At 47.1% G+C, this 25,268-nt stretch overlaps 1 protein-coding gene across 1 annotated transcript in view; it reads left to right on the top strand.

The window, feature by feature from the left end:
• The window catches only part of LOC136427110 (neuronal acetylcholine receptor subunit beta-4-like), a 29,025-nt gene extending 6,028 nt beyond the window's left edge, over positions 1 to 22,997 (top strand). The window contains exons 2-6 of the mRNA XM_066415828.1: positions 3,480 to 3,625; positions 10,683 to 10,727; positions 16,864 to 16,973; positions 17,260 to 18,214; positions 20,735 to 22,997. Coding sequence (XP_066271925.1) covers positions 3,480 to 3,625; positions 10,683 to 10,727; positions 16,864 to 16,973; positions 17,260 to 18,214; positions 20,735 to 20,869 — 1,391 coding nt within the window. The 3' untranslated portion in view covers positions 20,870 to 22,997. The remainder of the gene's footprint in view (positions 1 to 3,479; positions 3,626 to 10,682; positions 10,728 to 16,863; positions 16,974 to 17,259; positions 18,215 to 20,734) is intronic.
• The last annotated feature ends 2,271 nt before the right edge of the window (positions 22,998 to 25,268 follow it).

Raw genomic sequence — 25,268 nt, 5'->3', positions numbered from 1 at the left:
TCATATTGCGTACATGACCCTTGACAGAGCCTACATGTATGTGGCCCTGGCATGGATATACCGTATATGGCCCTGGATGGTGCGTACATGGCACTAGGTACGTATGTGCGAGTACTGTGCCCAGAATAGCTCGTATTTTGTCCATATAGCGATATTGCGTCTATGACCCTGGACAGTGCGTATATGGCCCTGTTTATTGCGTATATGGATATTATGTTAATGACTTTTCGGGATACATGTCGGATGCTGACGGAGACCTGCCGTTCGGAGGACGGAGAAGTGACGTATATGAGGTTTGTTCTGAGGCGGCCACTCCGGTGAGCTACATGCCAGACCTGGTCGTGCCCTAAACAAAGTAGGGGAGATACAGGGCTGGGGGAATAACGTGGATATCTTAAGTTTAGGGCGGCCAAAAAGCTTCAAATGTGGCACAAACCTTCATGAAACATCGCTGATTTCAATGCGTTAGAGGAAAATTTGCTTTGCATTTCCAAACTTAATAAAGATTGGCCAAGACCAAACTGTAGTTGATGGCCTGGAATAGTGAAATTTCCAAATACTCCGGGAATAAAGAGTTGTTAGATAGGCGATGTGCCGAGGACCGTGAATCTACCGATCCGGGAAAGGCGAGTAGTCAGACACGTGATGTGCTGAGGCCGGCGGTTAAAGACCTGTTGTTCCGGGAATGGAGAGTTGTCAGACACATGATGTGCGGAGGCCAGCGGTAGACCTGTACATGCTGTTCCGGGAATGGATAGGTGTCAGACACAAGACGCGCTGAGGCCAGCGGTAGACCTGTTGTTCCGGGAATGGAAAGTTTGGTGGGGCGTGATTAGATTTGCCGTTCCGGGAATGGAGAGTTCAGACACGCGATGTGCTGAGGTGGGGGTACACCTGTTGTTCCGGGAATGGAGAGTTGACAGACACGCGATGTGCTGAGGTGGGTGTAGCCCTGTTGTTGCCGGAATGGAAAGTTTGGTGGGGCGGGGGTAGATTTGCCGTTCCGGGAATGGAGAGTTGTCAGACACACGATGTGCTGAGGTGGGGGTACACCTGTTGTTCCGACACATGACGCTGAGGCCGGCAGTAAAATGTCGTTCTAGGAATGGAGAGTTGTCAGGCCATCGGCAAATCTGCTGTTTCGGCAATGGAGAATCTCCGTGTCCTGTAACGGCCCGGGCCGGAAAGGGCACGGTGAACGGATGGGTGTAGTGTAGCGGTATAACGGCCCTGGAGAGGTCACGGTGGGTTAATTGGCACGGCTGGGCGGCGGGAGTCCCCTCGAGGCCACTCCACTTACTTAATAGAATTATCGGTTTCCGCGGCCGGACGGATGGACGGATGGCAGTTCAATCGCTGCTGGCTGTTGCCCCTTCCCTACTTCCTCCCGCTGGGACTGACAGATACAAACCGCGTCCAGTCACGGAAATTGTCTCTGAACGGCCTAGAAGTGGAAGCTATCAGAGGGGGTAGAGATTCAAGGTTAATGAACTCGAACAAGGCTGCGATATGCCGCACTTAATCACCGCCTACGTCCGACCAGTCAGGCAAAAACTCTCTTGCACGCACAACGCACCGAGCAAGCCGAACACTGACGCTATTAGCGAGTTTTACAAAATGCATTTGCAAGTTTTTGCCCAAGGCTTAATTGCAATATGAAACAATACATAGAAAAAGTATACAGATAGTACAAGTTAACAATTAATGTTCACAAGTGGAACAAGTGACTATTCTATAGCTACTACTGCTACGGAATACAATGTACGATTAAGTGTGCAATGTGACTTCTTTTTTGGAAGCAGTGGAAGACGAAGTGTCCCACTTTTTCTGCAATGAGAGGGTTTTGAGAGGTTAGCAGGGGTCTAGTTTACTTTTCGACAGTAAACGTTTGGACATTGTGGTAAGTTTTGATGGCTTCTTTGAATGGCTCTTTTTTTCCCTGATCATTAAAGAGGCAGTTTGAAATGTGTTTCGTCTTCCACGGCTTGTGACCTACAGTATTTACAGAATCTTTCCCCCACTGGTAACTTTTTTTTACCGCCCTTTCTTAATTTCAAGAGGGTGGGCGTTTATTCTAATTTTGCTGATTGATGATATTGACTAAAAGTTACCTAGTAACAAAAAATAATTTTCCACTGAGTATTCTGCTTTCAGTATTTTTTGTAAAATCTTGACTGAGGCAAAAACAATTTAACTGATACATGTAATACAGATCTTGGAGTAATTACAATTTTGACCAAAAAAATTTATAACAATCGCATGTCGCACACCGGATGTCGCCTTGTTCTTCAATACGCTCCATTCTAGGACAACCCTCAGCCGTTACAGTAGGCATACCTCTAATTCTAATATGTGACCATGTTTGAAAACATACTGTAAAAACACAATTCATCCAATTTAATCAATAAACCCTTTTCTTCCTTTCTCTCAACTTCCAGCCCCCTTACAACAGGTACACCTCTAGGGCTGACCCCAAAGTTGCGTTGCGCAGTGGAGGGCTCAAAATGTGAATGGGAATACGCTTATAGCACCATCTAAAATCCTTGAAAACCCTTATTTTCCTTGAAAATTTTGGCCCAATCCCGAGACTTTTGGGGTTAGAAGGAACAAGTAGGGTCTAAGCTTTCCCATTTTGGTTAAAATTTGTTCAGTTCATTTCAGTTGGCGTAAGGGTAGATATGAGTTGTTGGGTCATGCGGATGGATACATCAGAAATCTGAGGTCAAAGGTTTCTCTTCTACTGTCGGCATTTCTCGAAGTTGGAGCTTAACAGCACTGTCTCTTTTCAACTTTATAGACTTGACCCTTGTGTGACACATACACCCCTAACTGTCGCCTTACCCCCTAACAACACCTACACCCCTAACTATCGCCTTACCCCCTTACAACACCTACACCTCTAACTGTCGCCTTACCCCCTTACAACACCTACACCTCTAACTATCGCCTTACCCCCTTACAACACCTACACCTCTAACTGTCGCCTTACCCCCTTACAACGCCTACACCTCTAACTATCGCCTTACCCCCTTACAACACCTACACCTCTAACTGTCGCCTTACCCCCTTACAACGCCTACACCTCTAACTATCGCCTTACCCCCTTACAACGCCTACACCCCTAACTGTCGCCTTCCCCCCTTGCAACACCTACACCTCTAACTGTCGCCTTCCCCCTTACAACACATACACCTCTAACTGTCGCCTTACCCCCTTACAACGCCTACACCCCTAACTGTCGCCTTCCCCCCTTACAACACCTACACCTCTAACTGTCGCCTTCCCCCCTTACAACACCTACACCTCTAACTGTCGCCTTCCCCCCTTACAACACCTACACCTCTAACTATCGCCTTACCCCCTTACAACACCTACACCTCTAACTATCGCCTTCCCCCTTACAACACCTACACCTCTAACTGTCGCCTTCCCCCCTTGCAACACCTACACCCCTAACTGTCGTCTTACCCCCCTTATAGCCGGACGCGCCGCCGAGTCCGAAGAGAGACTGGTTGCCATGCTCTTCAACACGTCCCGCTACAACCCGCTCATCCGGCCCGCTCGCACCGTCAACGAGGTCGTCACCGTCAACTTCCGGCTCAGCATCTCTCAGCTCATCAGCGTGGTAGGTCAAACGTCATTTCCTGTTTACTGAATCAGCGTGGTAGGTCAAACGTCATTTCCTGTATACTGAATCATTTACGGGAAACTGCCCACAGCTCATCAACGTGCGAGGTCAAACGTCATTTCCTGTTTACTGAGTCATTCACTGGAAATTGCCCACAGGTTATCAGTGTGGTAGGTCAAACGTCATTTCCTGTTTACTGAATCATTGGCGGGAAACGATAGAGGCTGACTCATCCCTCGTGATGGAACTGCGGCTACACGTTCCTGTTTCGGGAGAGTCTGATTGTCTTGACGCGCATCGAGCCGCAGAAACCAATCAGATTCCTTCCGGTAATTTGCCACGGTCTCCTCCGCACGCTGGCTCGTCATTTAGTTCTCAGGACGCCCACACAAATGAAAAGTTTTCTCGGCCATTCACCACCACAGCGTCTCACTAGACGCACCGCTTCACCGTTATAGTTGATGATGAGGAACTACCGCGGACATGTTGTCATCAGTCGCGAAGCCGAAGTGAGAGATAAATCATGGAGAAGTACAGGCACGGACATGTTGTCGTCAGTCGTGAAGCCGAAGTGAGAGATGAATCATGGAGAAGCACAGGTCGTAACGTCTCCTCCTAACGGCCCACAAGACACGGTCTGTCTTGCCTAACATGGTCTTCCAGAGACAGACCAATTACGGAGGCTGGCAGTTTTAACTCGAGATGATTTAATTTGTTGCTTCACTTCGGCCTTGATCCCGGTTAAGACTATCGATTGTCCGGCCTGAAACTGTCGATAGGGCAGCGCGCTATTCAGGCTCCTGGGCGGGGCAGTGTACTATTCAGATTCTCAGGCGGAGCAGTGCACTATTCTAACAGACCTCTTGCCAAACACGGCGGCCATTTTGAATTTCCCGGGGTTAGCTCGGGATCATGCACCAAAGTGAGGCTCAGGTTGGTGTGACCCTATATTGCAATATAGGTATGCCTTTTTTGGTTGTCTATTTTGCCCCTCTAAGGTGGAATGCTTTGGTACGTGCGCCTGTCATGTGTAGAAAAAATTGTTGTGAACATTTGGACTTGATTTTGGCCAAATTCTTATTCATTTTTAATAGTTTTTGACGGGTGAATTCAGAACATTTAGTGTGTGTTCTTATATCCCAGATTTGCAATTTGCACAAAGTGTACCGTGTGATATCCCACAAAAACTTGCACCGAAATCTATCTGGTTGATTTCCTTTTGAGAGGGAAGAAACTAAAGTTTGGTGGTTATTCAACTTTCCAGTCTCTTCGTAATTCTATTATCTGTATCTGTGGGGGAGGCGTGAAACTGTCGATATTCAGTGCACTATGCAAATTCCCGGACGGGGTAGTGCACTATTGAAATTCCCGGACGGGGCAGTGCACTATTTACATTCCCGGAAGCGGCTGTGCACTATGCAAATTCCCGGACGGGGCAGTGAACTATTCAAATTCCCGGACGGGGCAGTGCACTATTCAAATTCACGGACGGGGCTGTGCACTATTCTAATTCCCGGAAGCGGCTGTGCACTATGCAAATTCACGGACGGGGCAGTGCACTATTCTAATTCCCGGAAGCGGCTGTGCACTATGCAAATTCACGGACGGGGCTGTGCACTATTCAAATTCCCGGAAGCGGCTGTGCACTATGCAAATTCCCGGACGGGCTGTGCACTATGCAAATTCCCGGACGGGGCAGTGAACTATTCAAATTCCTTGACGGGGCAGTGCACTATGCAAATTCCCGGACGGGGCTGTGCACTATGCAAATTCACGGACGGGGCAGTGCACTATTCAAATTCCCGGACGGGGCAGTGCACTATGCAAATTCCCGGACGGGGCTGTGCGCTATGCAAATTCACGGACGGGGCAGTGCACTATGCAAATTCCCGGACGGGGCTGTGCACTATTCAAATTCCCGGACGGGGCAGTGCACTATTTAAATTCCCGGAAGCGGCTGTGCACTTTGCAGATTCCCGGACGGGGCAGTGTACTCGTGAGATTCCTTCGCAGTATCTTTTCCGACACAGTCCCAGGCAAATATTTCCCTACACAATCGTTTCAACTTTCGTTTGATGACTTCTAAGTAATAGAAGTGATAGAAAGCAATTATTGTTGAATAATCATTGACTTCGTATCAGACTGCTTTTGACCAATAATATGTGCGCAGCTCCTGCCTGATGTATATCTAAGACTAATGCATGCGGTGGGAAATTATTGGGCCGTTATAAAGTAAGCATGCATAAACATGCAACATCATACCGTAACATGAAAGAGCAGCAAACGCCTTGATCGAAAATGCTACAGAGATCTATGCGGAACTGCAGCAAACGTCGTTTTTGGGAAATGCTAAAGAGCTGTATGAGAAACCACATGCTTGAAATAATACACATTATTTATTGCGAATCAGTAGAAAACTGCCCGACTGAAAACGTTAACGCTGCAGTGAAAACAGTCGCAAACGCCGTGTTGATGCGAGCCGCTTGTGCAGAAGCCAGGCAGGTCGACACGCCCGTCTGGACAGGAGGTGATCTGACGGGATAGGCATCGATCAAGAGTTTTCAGTTCGGCAGGTCAAAAATAGACGGAACCTCAAAGTCACCTTCCCGCTAGATCCTGCAATAGGCAGAGTTGAAATAGCTGGACTAACTTTAACGGGATCCGATGTTTGTTATCACTGACACGCACGCAGCCTCGCGGCGGGCGCACTCGCACCAGCTTTATATATAATACCGGCTCTTACTCATCCCGTACACGCACACAGCCTCGCGGCGGGCGTACTCGCACCAGCTTACCGGCTCTCTTAAACTCATCCCGACAGTCAATTGTTCGGCACGTACATGCTCCGCAGATCATTCACGTTTTTTTTTTTCAAACCAAAAATCGGTCTGCATTTTGTGATAGTGATTCCATGATGAAAGTCTCCTGGAGCTTTACCGCTCGCAGCCAACACCATTGTAGAGACTACAGAGAACCAATCCAATCTGGGACTTGTCGGTCACTGAGCCAGACGGTATTATAGCCCAACGTCTGCATCCGTCCGGTTCAGGAGTGATTTTCCAGGGGCAAAACCGTTTGTTTGGGGGATGAGGAGTGAACTGTCCTACAGTCGTCATCCGCAACCAAATCCGTAGTGTGTTTTTTGGCACACTTTTAGACAGATTAGCCGAAGAGTCTCGGTGGGCGTCACTCCACCGTCATGGCAGGAATATCGTGTTAAGTGCCTTTCCCAAGGGCACAACGTCAGGGCATGGTAAGCATCGAACCCAGGAGTCTGAGTCATTGAACCCTGAGTCCAACGCTCTAACCGTTGCGGCACACCGACGCCGATTCCGATGTGGGAGTGAGTTTCTCCTGACGCCTGCAGCCGTTCCGCGAGTTTCTCCTGACGCCTGTAGCCGTTCCCCGAGTTTCTCCTAGGTTCGCGGAGTTGAGTTGTCCGTCCCGCTGCCGGAGAGACGGAAGCCTGCCGGGCGGAGTTGAGTTGTCCGTCCCGCTGCCGGAGAGACGGAAGCCCTGCCGGGCGGAGTTGACTTGTCCGTCCCGCTGCCGGAGAGACGGAAGCCCTGCCAGGCGGAGGTCATCCCGAGTATTGATCGCGCATGTCCGGGCCGGAGACCTGTAGCAGGTGTCGCCGGGCGATCCATCACCCGAGAAGCGGTCTATAATAGAGATGCAAATCATCCTCCCGGCCGGAACGGGAGCTTGACCCGCGCCCAGCTCACTCCCGGGGGCTTTCTCCTGTAAAACCCTCTGCACAGGTCGCACTCGTACTTCAAATGGGTACAGCACGCGGACACGTTAGATCAATCAATCTCCGTGCACAGGAAAATGTGGCAAGGCGTTTTGTACAGCGGTTAGAAGAGTCAAGTGAACTTCAAAACAAATGATGCTAGTCGGGAATTAAGCAGAGCGGACTCAGCGGAAGGACAGACATGCTGCATTTACACCTTGATAGGGAGAAATACGGACACAATGAACCGACACCTTATAGACACAATGACTCGTAAGTTGTTGAAAATAGAGTGCAACAACATTTACATGGTAAAATGCAGTACATCAACAGTTGTTGTGGTAAAATACAGAGACAGTGAATTGACACCTTATGGTTAACTACAGGTACATGTATCGACAACTTATATTGAAATATACACAGATATATACTCAGAATTGACCTGCCTTCAGGCATGGCAGCCGGTAGTAAAAGGTTCGGGTCCTATTCGCGGCTACACAGCTGCATGTTTTATTCGCGGCTACACAGCTGCATGTTTTATTCGCGGCTACACAGCTGCATGTTTTATTCGTGGCTACACAGCTGCATGTTTTATTCGTGGCTACACACCTGCATGTTTTATTCGCGGCTACACAGCTGCATGTTTTATTCGTGGCTACACAGCTGCATGTTTTATTCGTGGCTACACAGCTGCATGTTTTATTCGCGGCTACACAGCTGCATGTTTTATTCGTGGCTACACACCTGCATGTTTTATTCGTGGCTACACAGCTGCATGTTTTATTCGTGGCTACCCAGCTGCATGTTTTATTCGCGGCTACACAGCTGCATGTTTTATTCGCGGCTACACAGCTGCATGTTTTATTTGCGGCTACACAGCTGCATGTTTTATTCGTGGCTACACAGCTGCATGTTTTATTCGTGGCTACACAGCTGCATGTTTTATTCGTGGCTACACAGCTGCATGTTTTATTCGTGGCTACACAGCTGCATGTTTTATTCGCGGCTACACACCTGCATGTTTTATTCGTGGCTACACACCTGCATGTTTTATTCGTGGCTACACAGCTGCATGTTTTATTCGTGGCTACACAGCTGCATGTTTTAGTCGCGGCTACACAGCTGCATGTTTTATTCGCGGCTACACAGCTGCATGTTTTATTCGTGGCTACACACCTGCATGTTTTATTTGCGGCTACACAGCTGCATGTTTTATTCGCGGCTACACAGCTGCATGTTTTACTCGCGGCTACACACCTGCATGTTTTATTCGCGGCTACACAGCTACATGTTTTATTCGCGGCTACACAGCTGCATGTTTTATTTGCGGCTACACACCTGCATGTTTTATTCGTGGCTACACAGCTGCATGTTTTATTCGTGGCTACCCAGCTGCATGTTTTATTCGCGGCTACACAGCTGCATGTTTTATTCGCGGCTACACAGCTGCATGTTTTATTCGCGGCTACACAGCTGCATGTTTTATTTGCGGCTACACAGCTGCATGTTTTATTCGCGGCTACACAGCTGCATGTTTTATTCGTGGCTACACAGCTGCATGTTTTATTTGCGGCTACACAGCTGCATGTTTTATTCGCGGCTACACAGCTGCATGTTTTATTCGCGGCTACACAGCTGCATGTTTTATTTGCGGCTACACAGCTACATGTTTTATTCGCGGCTACACAGCTGCATGTTTTATTCGTGGCTACACAGCTGCATGTTTTATTCGCGGCTACACAGCTGCATGTTTTATTTGCGGCTACACAGCTGCATGTTTTATTCGTGGCTACACAGCTGCATGTTTTATTCGCGGCTACACAGCTGCATGTTTTATTCGTGGCTACACAGCTGCATGTCTTATTCGTGGCTACACAGCTGCATGCTTTATTCGTGGCTACACAGCTGCATGTTTTATTCGTGGCTACCCAGCTGCATGTTTTATTTGCGGCTACACAGCTGCATGTTTTATTTGCGGCTACACAGCTGCATGTTTTATTTGCGGCTACACAGCTGCATGTTTTATTTGCGGCTACACAGCTGCATGTTTTATTCGCGGCTACACAGCTGCATGTTTTATTCGCGGCTACACAGCTGCATGTTTTATTTGCGGCTACACAGCTGCATGTTTTATTTGCGGCTACACAGCTGCATGTTTTATTCGTGGCTACACAGCTGCATGTTTTATTCGCGGCTACACAGCTGCATGTTTTATTCGCGGCTACACAGCTGCATGTTTTATTTGCGGCTACACAGCTGCATGCTTTATTCGTGGCTACACAGCTGCATGCTTTATTCGCGGCTACACAGCTGCATGTTTTATTTGCGGCTACACAGCTACATGTTTTATTCGCGGCTACACAGCTGCATGTTTTATTCGTGGCTACACAGCTGCATGTTTTATTTGCGGCTACACAGCTGCATGTTTTATTTGCGGCTACACAGCTGCATGTTTTATTTGCGGCTACACAGCTGCATGTTTTATTCGCGGCTACACAGCTGCATGTTTTATTCGTGGCTACACAGCTGCATGTTTTATTCGCGGCTACACAGCTGCATGTTTTATTCGCGGCTACACAGCTGCATGTTTAACACCTCACAGGTAATAGAACCATCCGTCTTTCTTACCGCATCATGAAATAAACCATTGTTTTACTGATTACTTGTAAAGTGGAGTCCATGAGGGATGTAGACTCCGTGATAGCAGACGTTACCATGGCGGACGCGCGGTTTGCGGACCGGAGCGCATTGTGGGGGCGGACGCGTGTAGCTTTATGTGCGCGTTAAACGGCAGATAAACTGGTAATGGTTTAGCTCCACTTTATGGGCAGGCTACTTTCATCAGGATCCCTTTAAACAGCATTTTGAGGATCTGACTTTCTGCATAAGTGATAGAATTATTACGATCATTTAGTACCGGATTGATTGATAATCAAGGCGAACTCACCCGGCTGTTCCCGACAAATGACGCATGCGCAGTGATGTCCTCCGCCCGGGGAGGATGTTCTGCGCATGCACAGTCATGTCCCGGTGAGGATGATCTCCGGGTTGTAAAAGCATGACGTGGGCAGGGATGTGGTGCTATATTGTGTGATGTTAAAATGTCATCGTAGGCAGGAGAACAGAGACATAAAGACAGGTGATATGTCGCCTATGTCGCCCGCGTTTCCTGTGGATACAAAGGGTCAAATGATGAAACCAGAATCACACGACCGTTCCCAAATGTCCCCCAATGTAACAAATGCTTCTCCATGTAGCAACATGTTTCTCCATTTAACGAATGTTTGTCCGTGTAACAAATATTTGTCATTTTGCACACAGAATGAAAAGGACCAAGTAATGAAGACGAACGTATGGCTAAATCAGGTAAGAACATTTAGTGCAATTGACGCACACACGAGCACACACATGCATAGTATGTATATGTGTATTTATTCTTCCATACAGCATGAGTATATGTATTCATTTGTAATATGTATGGTAATCATCAGTAATTGATATGTAAGGCACGCGCACGTTCTCCTCGCAGCTCGTGACATTAAAATTCTCGACATTAAGGTATTGGATTCAAGGTCAAGTAAGCAGACCTTTAAATGACATTTTAGTTTTTTGGCAAATCCGCAGCTTCGCGGAATCGGCTCCACAGGTTTAATGTGACAAATGCGACACAAGGAAGTTTATAGGGAAGTGCAATAATGTCAATAGCATCGTCTCTCTTCGCCATTCTACCAATATCTAGCCAAATAGAATCACTACTTTTCACCATACAATCTATATGTTAAGTTAACTAAATAGACTCAGCCCTATTCACTTAGCTTTATGCAACTGAAATAGCATCAAACCTTTTCCCTGATGCCATCTGCTATCACACATACATGTGCGTAAAAGTTTCAATTGCTCGGTAAGATCAGCATTCCCATGCCATCTGCACCCATGTACATGTGCGAAGCTAGGCATGTGCAGTATTCCCAATGCAATCTGCACCCATATACATGTGCGAAGCCATCAGCAGTCCCCCATGCCATCTGCATCCATGTGCATGTGCGAAGCTAGGCATGTGCAGTATTCCCCATGCCATCTGCACCCATATACATGAGCGAAGCCATCAGCAGTAGTCCTCATGTCATCTGCACCCATGTGCATGTGCAAAGCCGGGCATATATCCTGCTATCTGTACTGATGTACAAGTCTGAAGCTCGGTTAAAGCAGTATCCCCCACGCCATCTGCACCCATGTACATGCCTGACGCTCGGCATATATGCAGGCATCCTGTTATCTGTACCCATGTACATGCCTGACGCTCGGCATATATGCGGGCATCCTGTTATCTGTACCCATGTACATGCCTGACGCTCGGCATTTATTAGGCATCCTGCTATCTATTTATTTATTTCAGCTTCACTGTATCTGTACTCATGTACAAGTCTGAATCTCTGTTTAAGCATCCTCCCCTTGCTGCTCGGTAGAACGTTAATTAACTGCTGCGCGCCGGCGCGTGACCCATTCCATCAGCGCCTCACCAGCTGCGAGGAGCCGTTCATCTCCCCGATCCGTTCCCGGCGTCCGCGGTGGTTGCGGTTATTTATACCGGGGTTAATTTCTGCACCTAACCAGGTGTGGAATTACTACCATCATGGTTGCCATAAAAGAGTTACCTCACAAATTCCACCGCGGCAAGACTTACTGAAATTTAAAGCGGCCGGAAAACGAGTTATCAGGAACAACGTTACCAGATACACGTTTCCGCACTGTACCTGAAAACTGGCTCCAGCCCAGCGCCTTCCATCCGGACATTCGGGACGATATTCTAACGGTAATGCATGTCTTCTACCAGATGCTATCGAACATTCCAAACTGTTTACTTTTATCCAAACACAATTTAGATTCCGCTTGGGAGTTCTTCCGCGCAGACTGGCTTTTATCAACGAAGCGCAGGGGATCACATGACACAATTAAAGAATAAATGTTAGTATTAAGGTACAAATCAAATCAAAGCAAGGGAATTTATGTTTCAAATATCACAAATGCTGAAAAGAGTCAGAATTATGGTAGTCATTATTCCCCATAACCATGCTGAAAATCGCACACAGTAAGCAGGCTGATTAAAAAGGTTTAAAGTGTTCGGCCGCATTTTAAAGTGTTCGGCTGCAGGTGAAAGTGTTCGGCTGCAGGTTAAAAGTGTTCGGCTGCAGGTTTAAAGTGTTTAAATGTAGGTTAAAGTGTTCAGCTGCAGGTTAAAGTGTCCAGCTGCAGGTTTAAGTGTTCGGCTGCAGGTTAAAGTGTTCGGCTGCAGGTTTAAGTGTTCGGCTGCAGGTTAAAGTGTTCGGTTGCAGGTTAAAGTGTTCGGCTGCAGGTTGAAGTGTTCGGTTGCAGGTTAAAGTGTTCGGCTGCAGGTTAAAGTGTTCGGCCGCATTTTAAAAGTGTTCGGCTGCAGGTTAAAGTGTCCAGCTGCAGGTTTAAGTGTTCGGCTGCAGGTTAAAGTGTTCGGCTGCAGGTTTAAGTGTTCGGCTGCAGGTTAAAGTGTTCGGCTGCAGGTTGAAGTGTTCGGCTGCAGGTTAAAGTGTTCGGCTGCAGGTTGAAGTGTTCGGCTGCAGGTTAAAGTGTTCGGCTGCATGATCAAAGTGTTTAGTTGCAGGTTAAAGTGTCCAGCTGCACGTTGAAGTGTTCGGCTGCAGGTTAAAGTGTTCGGCTGCAGGTTGAAGTGTTCGGCTGCATGATCAAAGTGTTTAGTTGCAGGTTAAAGTGTCCAGCTGTATGTTTAAGTGTTCGGCTGTAGGTTAAAGTGTTCGGCTTAAGGGTAAATGTGTTCCACTGCAGGTTAAAGTGTTCGGCTGCAGGTTGAAGTGTTCGGCTGCATGATCAAAGTGTTTAGTTGCAGGTTTAAGATTTTTGACTGCAGGTTAAAGTGTTCGGCTGCAGGTTAAAGTGTTAGGCTTTAGGGTAAATGTGTTCCACTGCAGGTTAAAGCGTTCGGCTGCAGACTGATGAGAAATGTTCTGCTGCGGGTTTGGCGGGAAGCCAGCTCGGCCTGCTCGCGCGGAGCGGGGCAGACTCCGGGCGGTTCGGCTGCGGGACTGTGATTGAGTTAATTTAGAATCAGACCGGATTTTACTCCGCCAAGTTTAATCACGAGCCGCAGGCGGCCCGGAGGATCTATTTCCCGTATCTGGGGTGAAATCGCGACAACCAAAACAAAATAAGACAACACTGCGCCTGCGCAGCCCTGCTGATCCGTAATTCGATCTGAAAAAGCGGCATGGTGGATTAGATGCAGAATATCGACCAGGTGCAGATAAGTAACATTTTGAAGCAATCAGCATTAAAGGGGCCATGAAATCACACGGCAGGTCCGAACTCACCACAGCATGGAGACGCATCACGTGGTTACACATCATTTCCTGCGGCAGTTGTTTTTTCGGGTTGGTCGTGCATAAAACAACCAAAGCAGAACAAATCTTATCCGCATTCTCCAGTTAAACTGTTCATCCATACAACACTCTCTCACTCACTCACTCACTCACTCACTCACTCACTCACTCACTCACTCACTCTCTCTCTCTCTCTCTCTCTCTCTCTCTCTCTCATAGCTTTGTCAGCTGTAGGGGCAACATATATAGAGTTCAACTAGAATGGCAACATTTTCGGGAAAATGCAGAATATTCCCCTCCCATTACCTACACCTGAAATATGACAGCCATAGCATTGACTGCAAGGATATTACGGAGTTTCTGCATAAATTATGCAAACGAGGTCGGCATTAGCATAATTTATGGCCAGGTGTGTTCACCTTTCCTAAAGGTACCTTCATCTCAAATATGACATCCATAGCTTTCATGGTAAGGGATATGCATAAATTATGCATAATGCACTCAGTACAATAATTTATGGCCAGGTTTTCTGACCTTTCCTAAAGGTACCTGCATCTCAAATATGACATCCGTAGCCTTTACAGTAAGGGAAAAACAACTTTATGCATAAATTATGCAAATGAGGTCCGCATTAGCATAATTTATATATAGGTGTGTTCACCTCTCCTAAAGGTACCTACATCTGAAATATGACATCCGTAGCCTTTACGGTAAGGGATATGCATAAATTATGCAAACGAAGCCCTCATTAGCATAATTTATGGCCAGGTTTTGTGACCCTTCCTCATGGTACCTACATCTCAAATATGACATCCGTAGCTTTCACGGTAAGGGAAATGCAAGTTTATGCATTAATTATGCAAATGAGGTCTTCATTAGCATAATTTATGTCCAGGTGTGTTCACCTTTCCTAAAGGTACCTATATCTCAAATATGACGTCTGTAGCTTTTACAGTAAGGGAAATACAACTTTATGCATGAATTATGCAAATGAGGTCCTCATTAGCATAATTTATGTCCAGGTGTGTTCACCTTTCCTAAAGGTACCTATATCTCAAATATGACGTCTGTAGCTTTTACAGTAAGGGAAATACAACTTTATGCATGAATTATGCAAATGATGTCCTCATTAGCATAATTTATCGTCAGGTGTATTCACCTTTGCTATAGGTACCTACATCTCAAATATAACATCCGTACATTGTAACATAAGGTACATATAATTTTCTGGAATACCATTAGTAGAGCTACCACCGCACATCTACTTGGTTTTTGGCAGAAGAAGAAAGAAGAAGAAGAAGAAGAAGAAGAAGAAGAACAGGCAAGCAAAAACAGTATATCCCCCTTCCCACTGGAAGGGGAATATAATAAAGGTTCTCCACTGCTTGAGATCTTCTGACAGTCTGGCCATCTGGTTAAAGTGTACAAACATCCATATACACATATACAAAAGCTACCATAACATACGTTCTTGGCGAAGGTAACAAAACGTTCCCCGCCTGGCCATATGACGTCACGCCAGGTCTGCTGCAGCTCAGCACAGAACGTATCCCCTTATCAGCTGCTACTGCCGTTAGAAGCGGCTTGTAAGAATGGCCTGTAATTTGAGGGACGGACTTATCGCCGCGCTCCGAGAATCGGCAAATCGCACCTTTATGGCGACATTTGTCTGCATAACGGGAGGCGCGACAGTTGCATGGCCACGGTGCGTCTGTCGGTGCATCGGGAGTAAAGTACTGGTGATAGTTATTACATACATTATACAGTGTTGTAAGTGTAGGTGTTAGAATAACGTGATGTGTATAATAGGTTTTGCCTGCCATGATGACTTTACAAAGATCCAATTAAGATTGAAATGTGCATTGCAGTCCAACCTAGTAAATGGCCGGAGTTATCAATGGAATGGAACCAAGTAGTTCCGCCAAACCTATTTATGAAGGATTGACTTAACAGGTGACTATTACCTTTTCGAAACTGCATTCGGCCAGGCACAAAATGCGGAGAGGTTAAGAATCCCTCGGAAATCATTTTATATCGTCGAGTTCATGTTTAAAGAGAGCCACACTTTAAGCACTTTAGGGAGAACACTCTACTGTCGGATCCCCCTCCCCCCCCCCCCCCGTGCCATTGCTTCTGCTGTACTAACGGCCTAACGGAAATGACGGCATCAGTCGTATGATTTGATTGTGATTTTATTAGAATTGCAACAGTGCAACACACAATACAATACAGGCAGCTATTGCTGGTGTCGTGACCCACACATGAAATTCCAGATTTTACACCAGGGTGGGGTGGAGACAGATCTCCATCTTCACTGCTACCTTGTCCCCCAAACGACCCGGAGGTCAAGGGACTAGGTAGGTAGGTAGGTAGGTAGGTAGGTAGGTAGGTAGGGGTGAGTGAAGCCGTGTAAAACATCGGTGGCGTCAGGGGATCACCGCAGTGCCGCCTCATTGGGCGTTACGACACAAAACAATACGAAACACCGCAATTTTACAATACGTTATATAACAATGCAGTATAATACAATACAATACAATGCAACACAATGCAACATTAAGTACAATAAAGTACAGTGCATTACCATGTTCGTTTGCTAATGTTACGCAGTTCAGTATCCAGAATATAACAGCTGTGCGCCATTGATTGGTGACTGGAATGGTGTAGGGCTACAGATCTAGCCTCCACCAGGCCTTCCTACGGGCGTATGGATCTTAGAATTCGGCAGAAAAGGAATAATTGGCCAGTAGAGTCAGTTCACGGCAGTTCACAATAATTCGCCCTCGGAGTAACTGCGCATGCGCTTGCAAGTGAAACCCTCCGGTGGCCAAACTTCGCTGGCAAATATTCCCCTATAGCCGGCGTAGTTAGTCCGGTAGAGACTTACTGTTGAATGTTAGAAAGGACAGTTCCCAAGGAGTCAACAAACCGTGTTTGCTATAGAAAGGACAGTTCAGTTATTAGGAAACAATAAGCCATGTTGCTTTAGAAAAGACAGTTCAGTTCAGTAGGAGACAACAGGCCGTGTTGCTGTCGAAAATATAGATTAGTGGGAAACAACAGGCCGTGTTACTTTAGGAAAGACAGGTCAGTACACGAGGAGACCTAAAGCCATGTATATTTTGCCCCCGCAGGACTGGATTGACTACCGGCTCGTCTGGAACCCTGAGGACTACGACAACATCGAGGTCATCCGGGTTCCCTCCGAGATCACGTGGAAACCTGACCTCGTGCTCTTCAACAAGTAAGTAGTTCCACTCACCAAGGAGGTTAAAACTTGCACTCACATGCGCGTTCCCTTACATCCGGTTACTTGTCTACAAATACTTTTATTTTTAATTGACAGGCAGTAACAGTTTCATTAAGTTCGAAAACTAGTCTCTTGGGGCAACATCCTATTGGGAATAATTATTCAACGAGAAGATCTGGGTTTTGTGGTTCAATTAATTAACTTGCGATGCGCAACAGACCGTTCAATTCCTGTTGCATGCAGCAGACAGCACAGTTAATTGTTGTTTCATGTCCCACAGTGCGGATGGGCAGTACGACGTCCAGCTGAAGACCAAGGCTCTGATCGCCAACACGGGCCAGGTGTACTGGCTGCCCCCGGCCATCTACCAGAGCGCATGCTCCATCGAGGTGCGCTACTTCCCGTTCGACCGGCAGAACTGCTCCATGAAGTTCGGCTCCTGGACCTACGACTCCTCCGAGGTCAACATCGAGCTGATCGACAACGAGGCTGTGATGGACGACTTCAAGCAGAACGGGGAGTGGGACATCCTGCGGAGCCCCAACAGGAAGGCGGCCGGCGGCTCCGACATGTTCGTCATGTTCGACTTCATCATCCAGAGGAAGCCGCTCTTCTACACCATCAACCTGATCATCCCGTGTATTCTCATCACTTCCCTGTCGGTTCTGGTGTTCTACCTGCCGTCCGACTGTGGGGAGAAGATCACACTCAGCATCTCCGTGCTGCTGGCCCTGACTGTGTTCCTGCTGCTGATCGCCGACATCATCCCGCCGACTTCTCTGGACATCCCGCTGATCGGGAAATATCTCATGTTCACCATGATCTTCGTGACGTTCACGATAGTCACCACCGTGTACATCCTGAACGTGCACCACCGGTCGGCCAGCACGCACACCATGCCGCCCTGGGTCAGAACACTATTCCTGGACAAGCTGCCCAAGCTGCTCTTCATGAAGCGGCTGGACCAGATGGGCGACGAGGACGGGGAGGACGGAGGCTGCAAGCACTTGAAGGGGTTCGGGCGGGACCCGGCCGACGTCTCGCACATGAAGAAGAGGAACGCCATGTTGTACGAGACGCAGTGCCGGAAGTACGCGCTCAAGGTCTCGGACGTTTCCGGGAGCCAGACTCTGGCGGATAACATCTCCATGCAGCTGTCCCCGGAGATGAGGAGAGCCGTCAGCAACGTCAAGTTCATAGCGGAGTACTTCAAGATGCAGGACGCCAATGACGCGGTGAGTTTTCACAATCAAATCATCTTTATCATTGACATCAGAACTCTAGCAGTGCGCAGTGGAGAAAGGTTTGATTTCACATTTGAATGTCTATCTCTTATTGCAACAGCCTCGCTATGTAGTCTGTTCCACAATTTTTATAAGTCGTTTCAGAATGTCATATGTGCATGCAGTTAATGCACGTAATTTTTGTATTTGTAATGATCTATCGTGACTGGAGATCTGACACGTGTCACGTGAATCAGGGAAGCTCACCTATGTCAAAAGGCTGACTGATGTTGTAACGTTTTAGCTTCGCTCATAAACTGTTGCTCCCAGATGTTTCATCTTAGTAGGCTGTCTCCCGAAGTTAAAAAAATCTCTAAGCTTGAGTTGTCAAGTTCAACACATCTAAAGCTTGACGTGTGTTTAATGTGAACTGATGCCGCCAAATGCCGCGGCTGACAAGACGAAGCGGCGTGAACGCCCCTGTGAAAGATTGGACCAATCAGCGCGTGTCTCGGCAGGACGTAGTCTAGCGGGAAAAGTCATCCCTTCAGGCGGGAAGGATTTACCGGTGCATGTCGGGACGATCCGCGCGTCATCCCGCCGTTCATTCCGCAGGCAGGCGCCGCCCGACCTCCAAATGCCACAGCCTCGCTTCCAAATGCCACAGCCTCGCTTCCAAATGCCACAGCCTCGCTTCCAAATGCCAGCAGCCTCGGTTCAGGGAACACCTCCCGCTGCGCGTGCCGGGGTCAGGCGGGGTCAGGGCGTGGCACGCCGAGCTGTGTAGTAATTTGGATGTGAGGTGCGACTTCCCAGGAGACCACCGTGGGCGGAATATCAATCAGCACCAAGGACGGTACAACAATCGGGACGGGGTTTAGAGAGGGGACATGTGGACCTTCCATACACACTGCAATAGTTGGGAAGGGGGTTTAGAGATCAAGAGTGGACATGTGGACCTTCCATACACACTGCAACAATCGGGACGGGGTTTAGAGAGGGGACATGTGGACCTTCCATACACACTGCAACAATCGGGACGGGGGTTTAGAGAGGGGACATGTGGACCTTCCATACACACTGCAACAATCGGGACGGGGGTTTAGAGAGGGGACATGTGAACCTTCCATATACACTGCAACAATCGGGACGGGGGGTTAGAAAGGGGACATGTGGACCTTCCATACACACTGCAATAGTCGGGACGGGGGTTTAGAGAGGGGACATGTGGACCTTCCATACACACTGCAATAGTCGGGACGGGGACTTAGAGAGGGGACATGTGGACCTTCCATATACACTGCAATAGTCGGGACGGGGGGTTAGAGAGGGGACATTCAAACTTCCTCTGAATCAACACCAGGAATAGTGCAACAGCCGCGGGGACTTTGACGGGAGAAGTAAATTGTAAAATTTCCCTGTGAAACCTGGGTGATGCGATTGCCAGTGAGAAGGTATTTATCGGTTTGAGTGGGACCTGAATCTGTCAGCCGCCGTCGCGCTAACCACGTCTCCTGACGTGCGTCTGCCAGCCCCCCTTCCCTAAGCCCCCCCTTCCCTAAGCCCCCCCTTCCCTAGCACCCCCCCCCCCGTTACAGCGGGACCTGAATCTGTCAGCCGCCGCCGCGCTAACCACGTCTCCTGACGTGTGTCTGCCAGCCCCCCTTCCCTAAGCCCCCCCCTCCCTAGCCTCCCCTCCCCTGCCGGTTTGACCGGAGCCTGATCCCCCCCCCCCCCCCCCCCCTTGCCGGATTTGAGCGGGACCTGAATCTGTCAGATGCCGCCGCGCTAACCACGTCTCCTGACGTGCGTCAGCCGAGATGATGGAGCTTCGTGGCAATTAACTTATCAAATGAACGATGGGCAGCCGCCTGAAAACAATAATGCAGTTAACCAACCTTCCCTGACACCGCCGCGGGAGAGGAAAACGGTTATAGGTTATGCTGCATACGCGAAAAGCTATGATTATATCCAATCATCCTCTAAAATATTTCATTTTGCCTGTGTCATCAACTCCAACACAATTTGGGTAAATAAGGCTCGTGTATAAGCATGTCTGTGAGCGGCCCAGGTTGGCCCGGCAGCGGCTGGGGAAGCGCGTCAGGCGCTCGGGGTGAAGCGGAGCGTGAAATGCCGCAATCTCGCTTATCGCGACACCTTCCCAAAATTATGGTGATGCGACTTTGTGTTCAGCGGACTGTCTGCTAGGGAGATCGAAATGCTATTCTGCGCGCACAAGCGCTACAGACGCGGGGTAGCCTTGGGCAAATAAAGGATGCCAACAGAATAGATAAAAAGTAAAACGTACAAATGACTCTTCAGTGGCTAAGAACCGACATTTCTATCTTAGCGGGCTCCTACTGCGCGGCCCTTGGGGCTGGGAAATAATATTGGGTGCTGAACTTACTCCAGTAACTTTTAACAGTGAATTTCACAAAACCGGCACTTAGTCCATCGTCCGTGACTCTGCTCTTGTAGCAGAGCTGCCGCCTAGCGACCAACAAGTAAACTGTATCACTTCTACCCTTACAGGTGAACGAGGACTGGAAGTACGTTGCCATGGTGATCGACCGGATCTGCCTGTGGCTGTTCCTGTCCGTCTGCGTGATTGGAACTCTGGGATTGTTCCTGCAGCCGCTCTTCATATCAGACGACGACATCGTCTGAAATCCAAGATGGCGGTCGTCTGGTACTCTAGAGCGCATGCGCGGAATGGGCTCATCTCTCTAGCACAAGTGTAGCTGAAAAGCTGGCAATGCCAAGCAGAAGACTCCGAACTGTGTAAAATCCGGAATGTCCAACCGGAAGCCTCCGAACTGTGTAAAATCCGGAATGTCCAACCGGAAGCCTCCGAACTGTGTAAAATCCGGAATTTCCAACCGGAAGCCTGCGGAGGCCCTCCCGATGGCGTCATATTCGGGGCTGAGTCATTACCTTTGCTAGACGTGTCGTGTGGATGTGGTGGTTGATTAATTAGTTGATCGGTAATCGATAATCTGTAAAGTCACGCCGTCGGCTGAAAAAGCTTGCCGTGCGCACCGTTACACTATCACCTAGCAATACTATAACAACCACAGGGGACCTCTATTTTCATGGCACCACTTTGGTAACTGTTTTATACAGATGCGTCCACCCAGCGGTGCTCTGCGGAACTGCACTGTTGTTTTTGGTCTGTTTTGCGCGTGATGCGCGTGAGATAGGCACTTCTGTACAGCTGTACGTGAGATAGGCACTTATGTACGTGAGCTTTGACATTACCTTTGGACACAGAGAATATGAATGTATATGCTCCTTGCCAATGTACATAGTTTAACACAATGTAAGTAAGAACAGAGATACGAAAAATAGATGTGTAAATTAGTACAGTGTCCGTGTGTCTGCCATGACTCGCACCTTCTTCCTCCACCAAAAGCAAGGGCTATTCTGTAAACCGGGCGGGCCGAAACCGTGAACTCAACCCTGGTTCGTTTTTTCCTGGACCACTTTGTCAAGCAAGACGTTATATAGCAACGTTTGTTTCGGATGGAGCGTGCACCAAGGTATGACGTAACCATCCTCTTGAATTGAAAGTTGTCTTCCGTTGACGAAGCCGTGTTTAGACTGACATTGTAGCCATCTTATTTCCAATTGATTAGCAATTCATAAGAGCAGCAACCCTTCGGTGTGTCTGTATACCATCCTTATCCCGCGAATCGGATAAACAGATCCTGAGTCATGTCTGAAGTAAGGCTAAATTAATGATGCCTTTGTGATGTCCTGATTAGTGGATTATGAACCATCTGGCGCTGAGCTGCAGTCCTAAACAGAACTGCATGTAGCCAGTCGGACGTGTCCTTTTGTGACATGATTCTGCATGTTGAATACTGATAAGCTTACGTGTGAAGAATTTGCCATACGACATCAGGCAGCAAAATGCACAGCATATTGGTACTGATGCTCATGCACGTGCCAATATAAACCGAGAGGAGGTTAGACAGAACTGTATACGAGGGAGCTTCAAAAATTTACTGCTGTTTTCCTCCGACAAGCTTCCACGGGTGTGGTTAACTTGAAGTCCCCTCAGTCCCTGGTAAAAATGTAAAAAAATACAGTGACCTAGGGCAGTCTCAAGAAGATATGCTTCTTTACATTTGTGTCAAATTTCAACTCATTGCATACAAAATGAACCTGTTATGATAGAAATTGCGTTAGTTTTTGAATACCCCTCGTAGAACGCTCTACACCTACGTGGTCACACCTCCACCCTCCCCTGTCTGTGCCGAGCACAAGCGTCATGCCAGGAGACGTGGTCTTAGATGACACCGTTTGATTTATCAAAATAAAGCCCGCCATTTGTAACAAACACTACTTACACATAGCACTCAACTATATATTTTCACACTCACAGTGCACTTATGATATAGAACATGGTAGATAAGTTGAACGACTTGAATACTGCATCTTTAAACTGTAACAGCGAAGTGTAGGAACGAATGAACCGCCAATGTAACTGGTTACCAACAGAGGATGAATCGTAATTGACTAAATCAGTGCGAATCAACAAATTTATGTACATGTATATCCGATAGAACCGGGACAATCCGAATGTGTAAAACGGTAGAATCTGAACTGTTGGAGACGAGTGTGCGGAGTGCAGAGCGGCTTCACGCTGGATAATGTTCACTTACTCCGACAGGAGCGAACAGAATAGCTGTAGATACAGACCTAGAGGGGCGTCTGTTGTCACATGTCAGGTCAAAGGCTTGTGGGCCTTCGGAAGAATACTTTTGAAATAAAAGCTATGATTTTGAAATCATCCCTTTCTGTCCCGTGTGGTCTTTGATTAAAGGTGCCCTAAGCGATTTCAGGGGGTAAAACTGGAAATATTCTGGGGAAAGCAATTCTGTTAAAATTTACATTTACTTCCCTATATTAGCACATCTGCATCATTATTTCATACTTTGGGCGTTTAAAAATAGTACAGAAGCAAGCCACAAAAGGAGTATTTTATTTATTGGGTCCCCCCAAAAATCAGCCCAGAATCCAGCCGTAACCGTTTTCTGTCGACAATCTTCGGTAACTTCCGGCCGCGTGACGTCACAATACCCAAGCATATTGAGCCATGACCACATGATTATTTCCTCGGAAGCGTTCGGGAGTTATCGGTCAGAATCGTGCATGTTCGGAAGATTTGAAATGCTGGCTGGCCTCCAAGTGCTCAGATTTTCAATGAGTTCCCACCGCACAACGACATCACATTTTTGCTCCATGATGGTCGATATACAATAGGATAGTGTTATCTAAACTTACTATGGATAGAAATCAGAAAAAAATTGATTTTGAATATATGACTTCAGCGCCCTAATATTGCTTAGGTTGCCTTTAATGTAGCCATGCATTCCGGAACATTGTATCAAGGATCCCTCTGTGCTGAACCAGTAACTACAGGGGCATGCATAATCCCTTCAGTATCATAAAAACAACCGGTTATCAAGGAATACAAAATCACATATCAACATCAAAACAGAAAATGGAACTGCATACAAATAAACACACAACTTAGCATAACACACACTTACACTCACATACATGATGGGTGCAACGTAGAGTAGCGCTGAGGCCTGGGACATCAAACACAGGACAAACATGCCAGGTCATACCAGGCAACATCGACCTTGACCATTGTCTTCCCAACAACTACATACATACTAACAATAAACATCATTACAATGCACCAAAAGGTTCTTGAGTTATGCTGACTACAAGAATCCGGAAACCTTGACACATAGACAGACAGTCATACAGGCAGGCAGGCAGACCCAAAACAATATCTTCATATTCAATGGAGATGACAAATAGAGACTAAGGACAGATTCTAAGCCTTAAAAAACAAGACTGACAACTTTCGTTTCAGTTTACCAGGATTGCAAGGTTCAAAACGGAACAGAAAAGTTATGAATGAGTGAACAGATGTTTGTATGAAAAGTTTTGTGTGATGGAAGGTTCCCGTGTGCATGAGTAGGAAGGTTGGTTAACAGATATGCGTAAGACTCTATGAGGATATTTTCTGTGATTAAATGTTTCTACGCGGCATCCTGATGTCTCCTTATCGCCCGCCGGTCCGACGGGGTTATGTGTGTATGAGGAGGTTTTGTTTGATGTAAGGTTGGTGAACAGATTTGTGCATGTCTATAATGAGAAGGTTTTGTTTGATGTAAGGTAGAGAACAGATGTGTGTATGAGGAGGTTTTGTTTGATGTAATTATAAGGTTGGTGAACAGATGTGTGTATGTCTATAATTAGGTTTTGTGTGATGTAAGGTTGGAACAGATGTGTGCATGTCTATATGAGAAGGTTTTGTGTGATGTAAGGTTGGAACAGATGTGTGCATGTCTATAATGAGGAGGTTTTGTTTGATGTAAGGTTGGAACAGATGTGTGCATGTCTATAATGAGAAGGTTGTGTTTGATGTAAGGTTGGAACAGATGTGTGCATGTCTATAATGAGAAGGTTTTGTGTGATGTAAGGTTGGAACAGATGTGTGCATGTCTATAATGAGAAGGTCGTGTGTGATGTAAGGTTGGAACAGATGTGTGCATGTCTATAATGAGAAGGTTTTGTGTGATGTAAGGTGGAGAACACGAACAGATGTGTGCATGTCTATAATGAGGAGGTTTTGTGTGATGGACGGTTGGAGCAGATGTGTGCATGTCTATATGAGAAGGTTGTGTGTGATGTAAGGTGGAGAACAGATGTGTGCATGTCTATAATGAGAAGGTTGTGTGTGATGTAAGGTTGGAACAGATGTGTGCATGTCTATATGAGAAGGTTTTGTGTGATGTAAGGTTGGAACAGATGTGTGCATGTCTATAATGAGGAGGTTTTGTTTGATGTAAGGTTGGAACAGATGTGTGCATGTCTATAATGAGAAGGTTGTGTTTGATGTAAGGTTGGAACAGATGTGTGCATGTCTATAATGAGAAGGTTTTGTGTGATGTAAGGTTGGAACAGATGTGTGCATGTCTATAATGAGAAGGTCGTGTGTGATGTAAGGTTGGAACAGATGTGTGCATGTCTATAATGAGAA

Source organism: Branchiostoma lanceolatum, chromosome 2 (genome assembly GCF_035083965.1).
Source record: "Branchiostoma lanceolatum isolate klBraLanc5 chromosome 2, klBraLanc5.hap2, whole genome shotgun sequence".
Taxonomy (NCBI): domain Eukaryota; kingdom Metazoa; phylum Chordata; class Leptocardii; order Amphioxiformes; family Branchiostomatidae; genus Branchiostoma; species Branchiostoma lanceolatum.
This window is presented reverse-complemented; position numbering and strand designations above follow the sequence as displayed.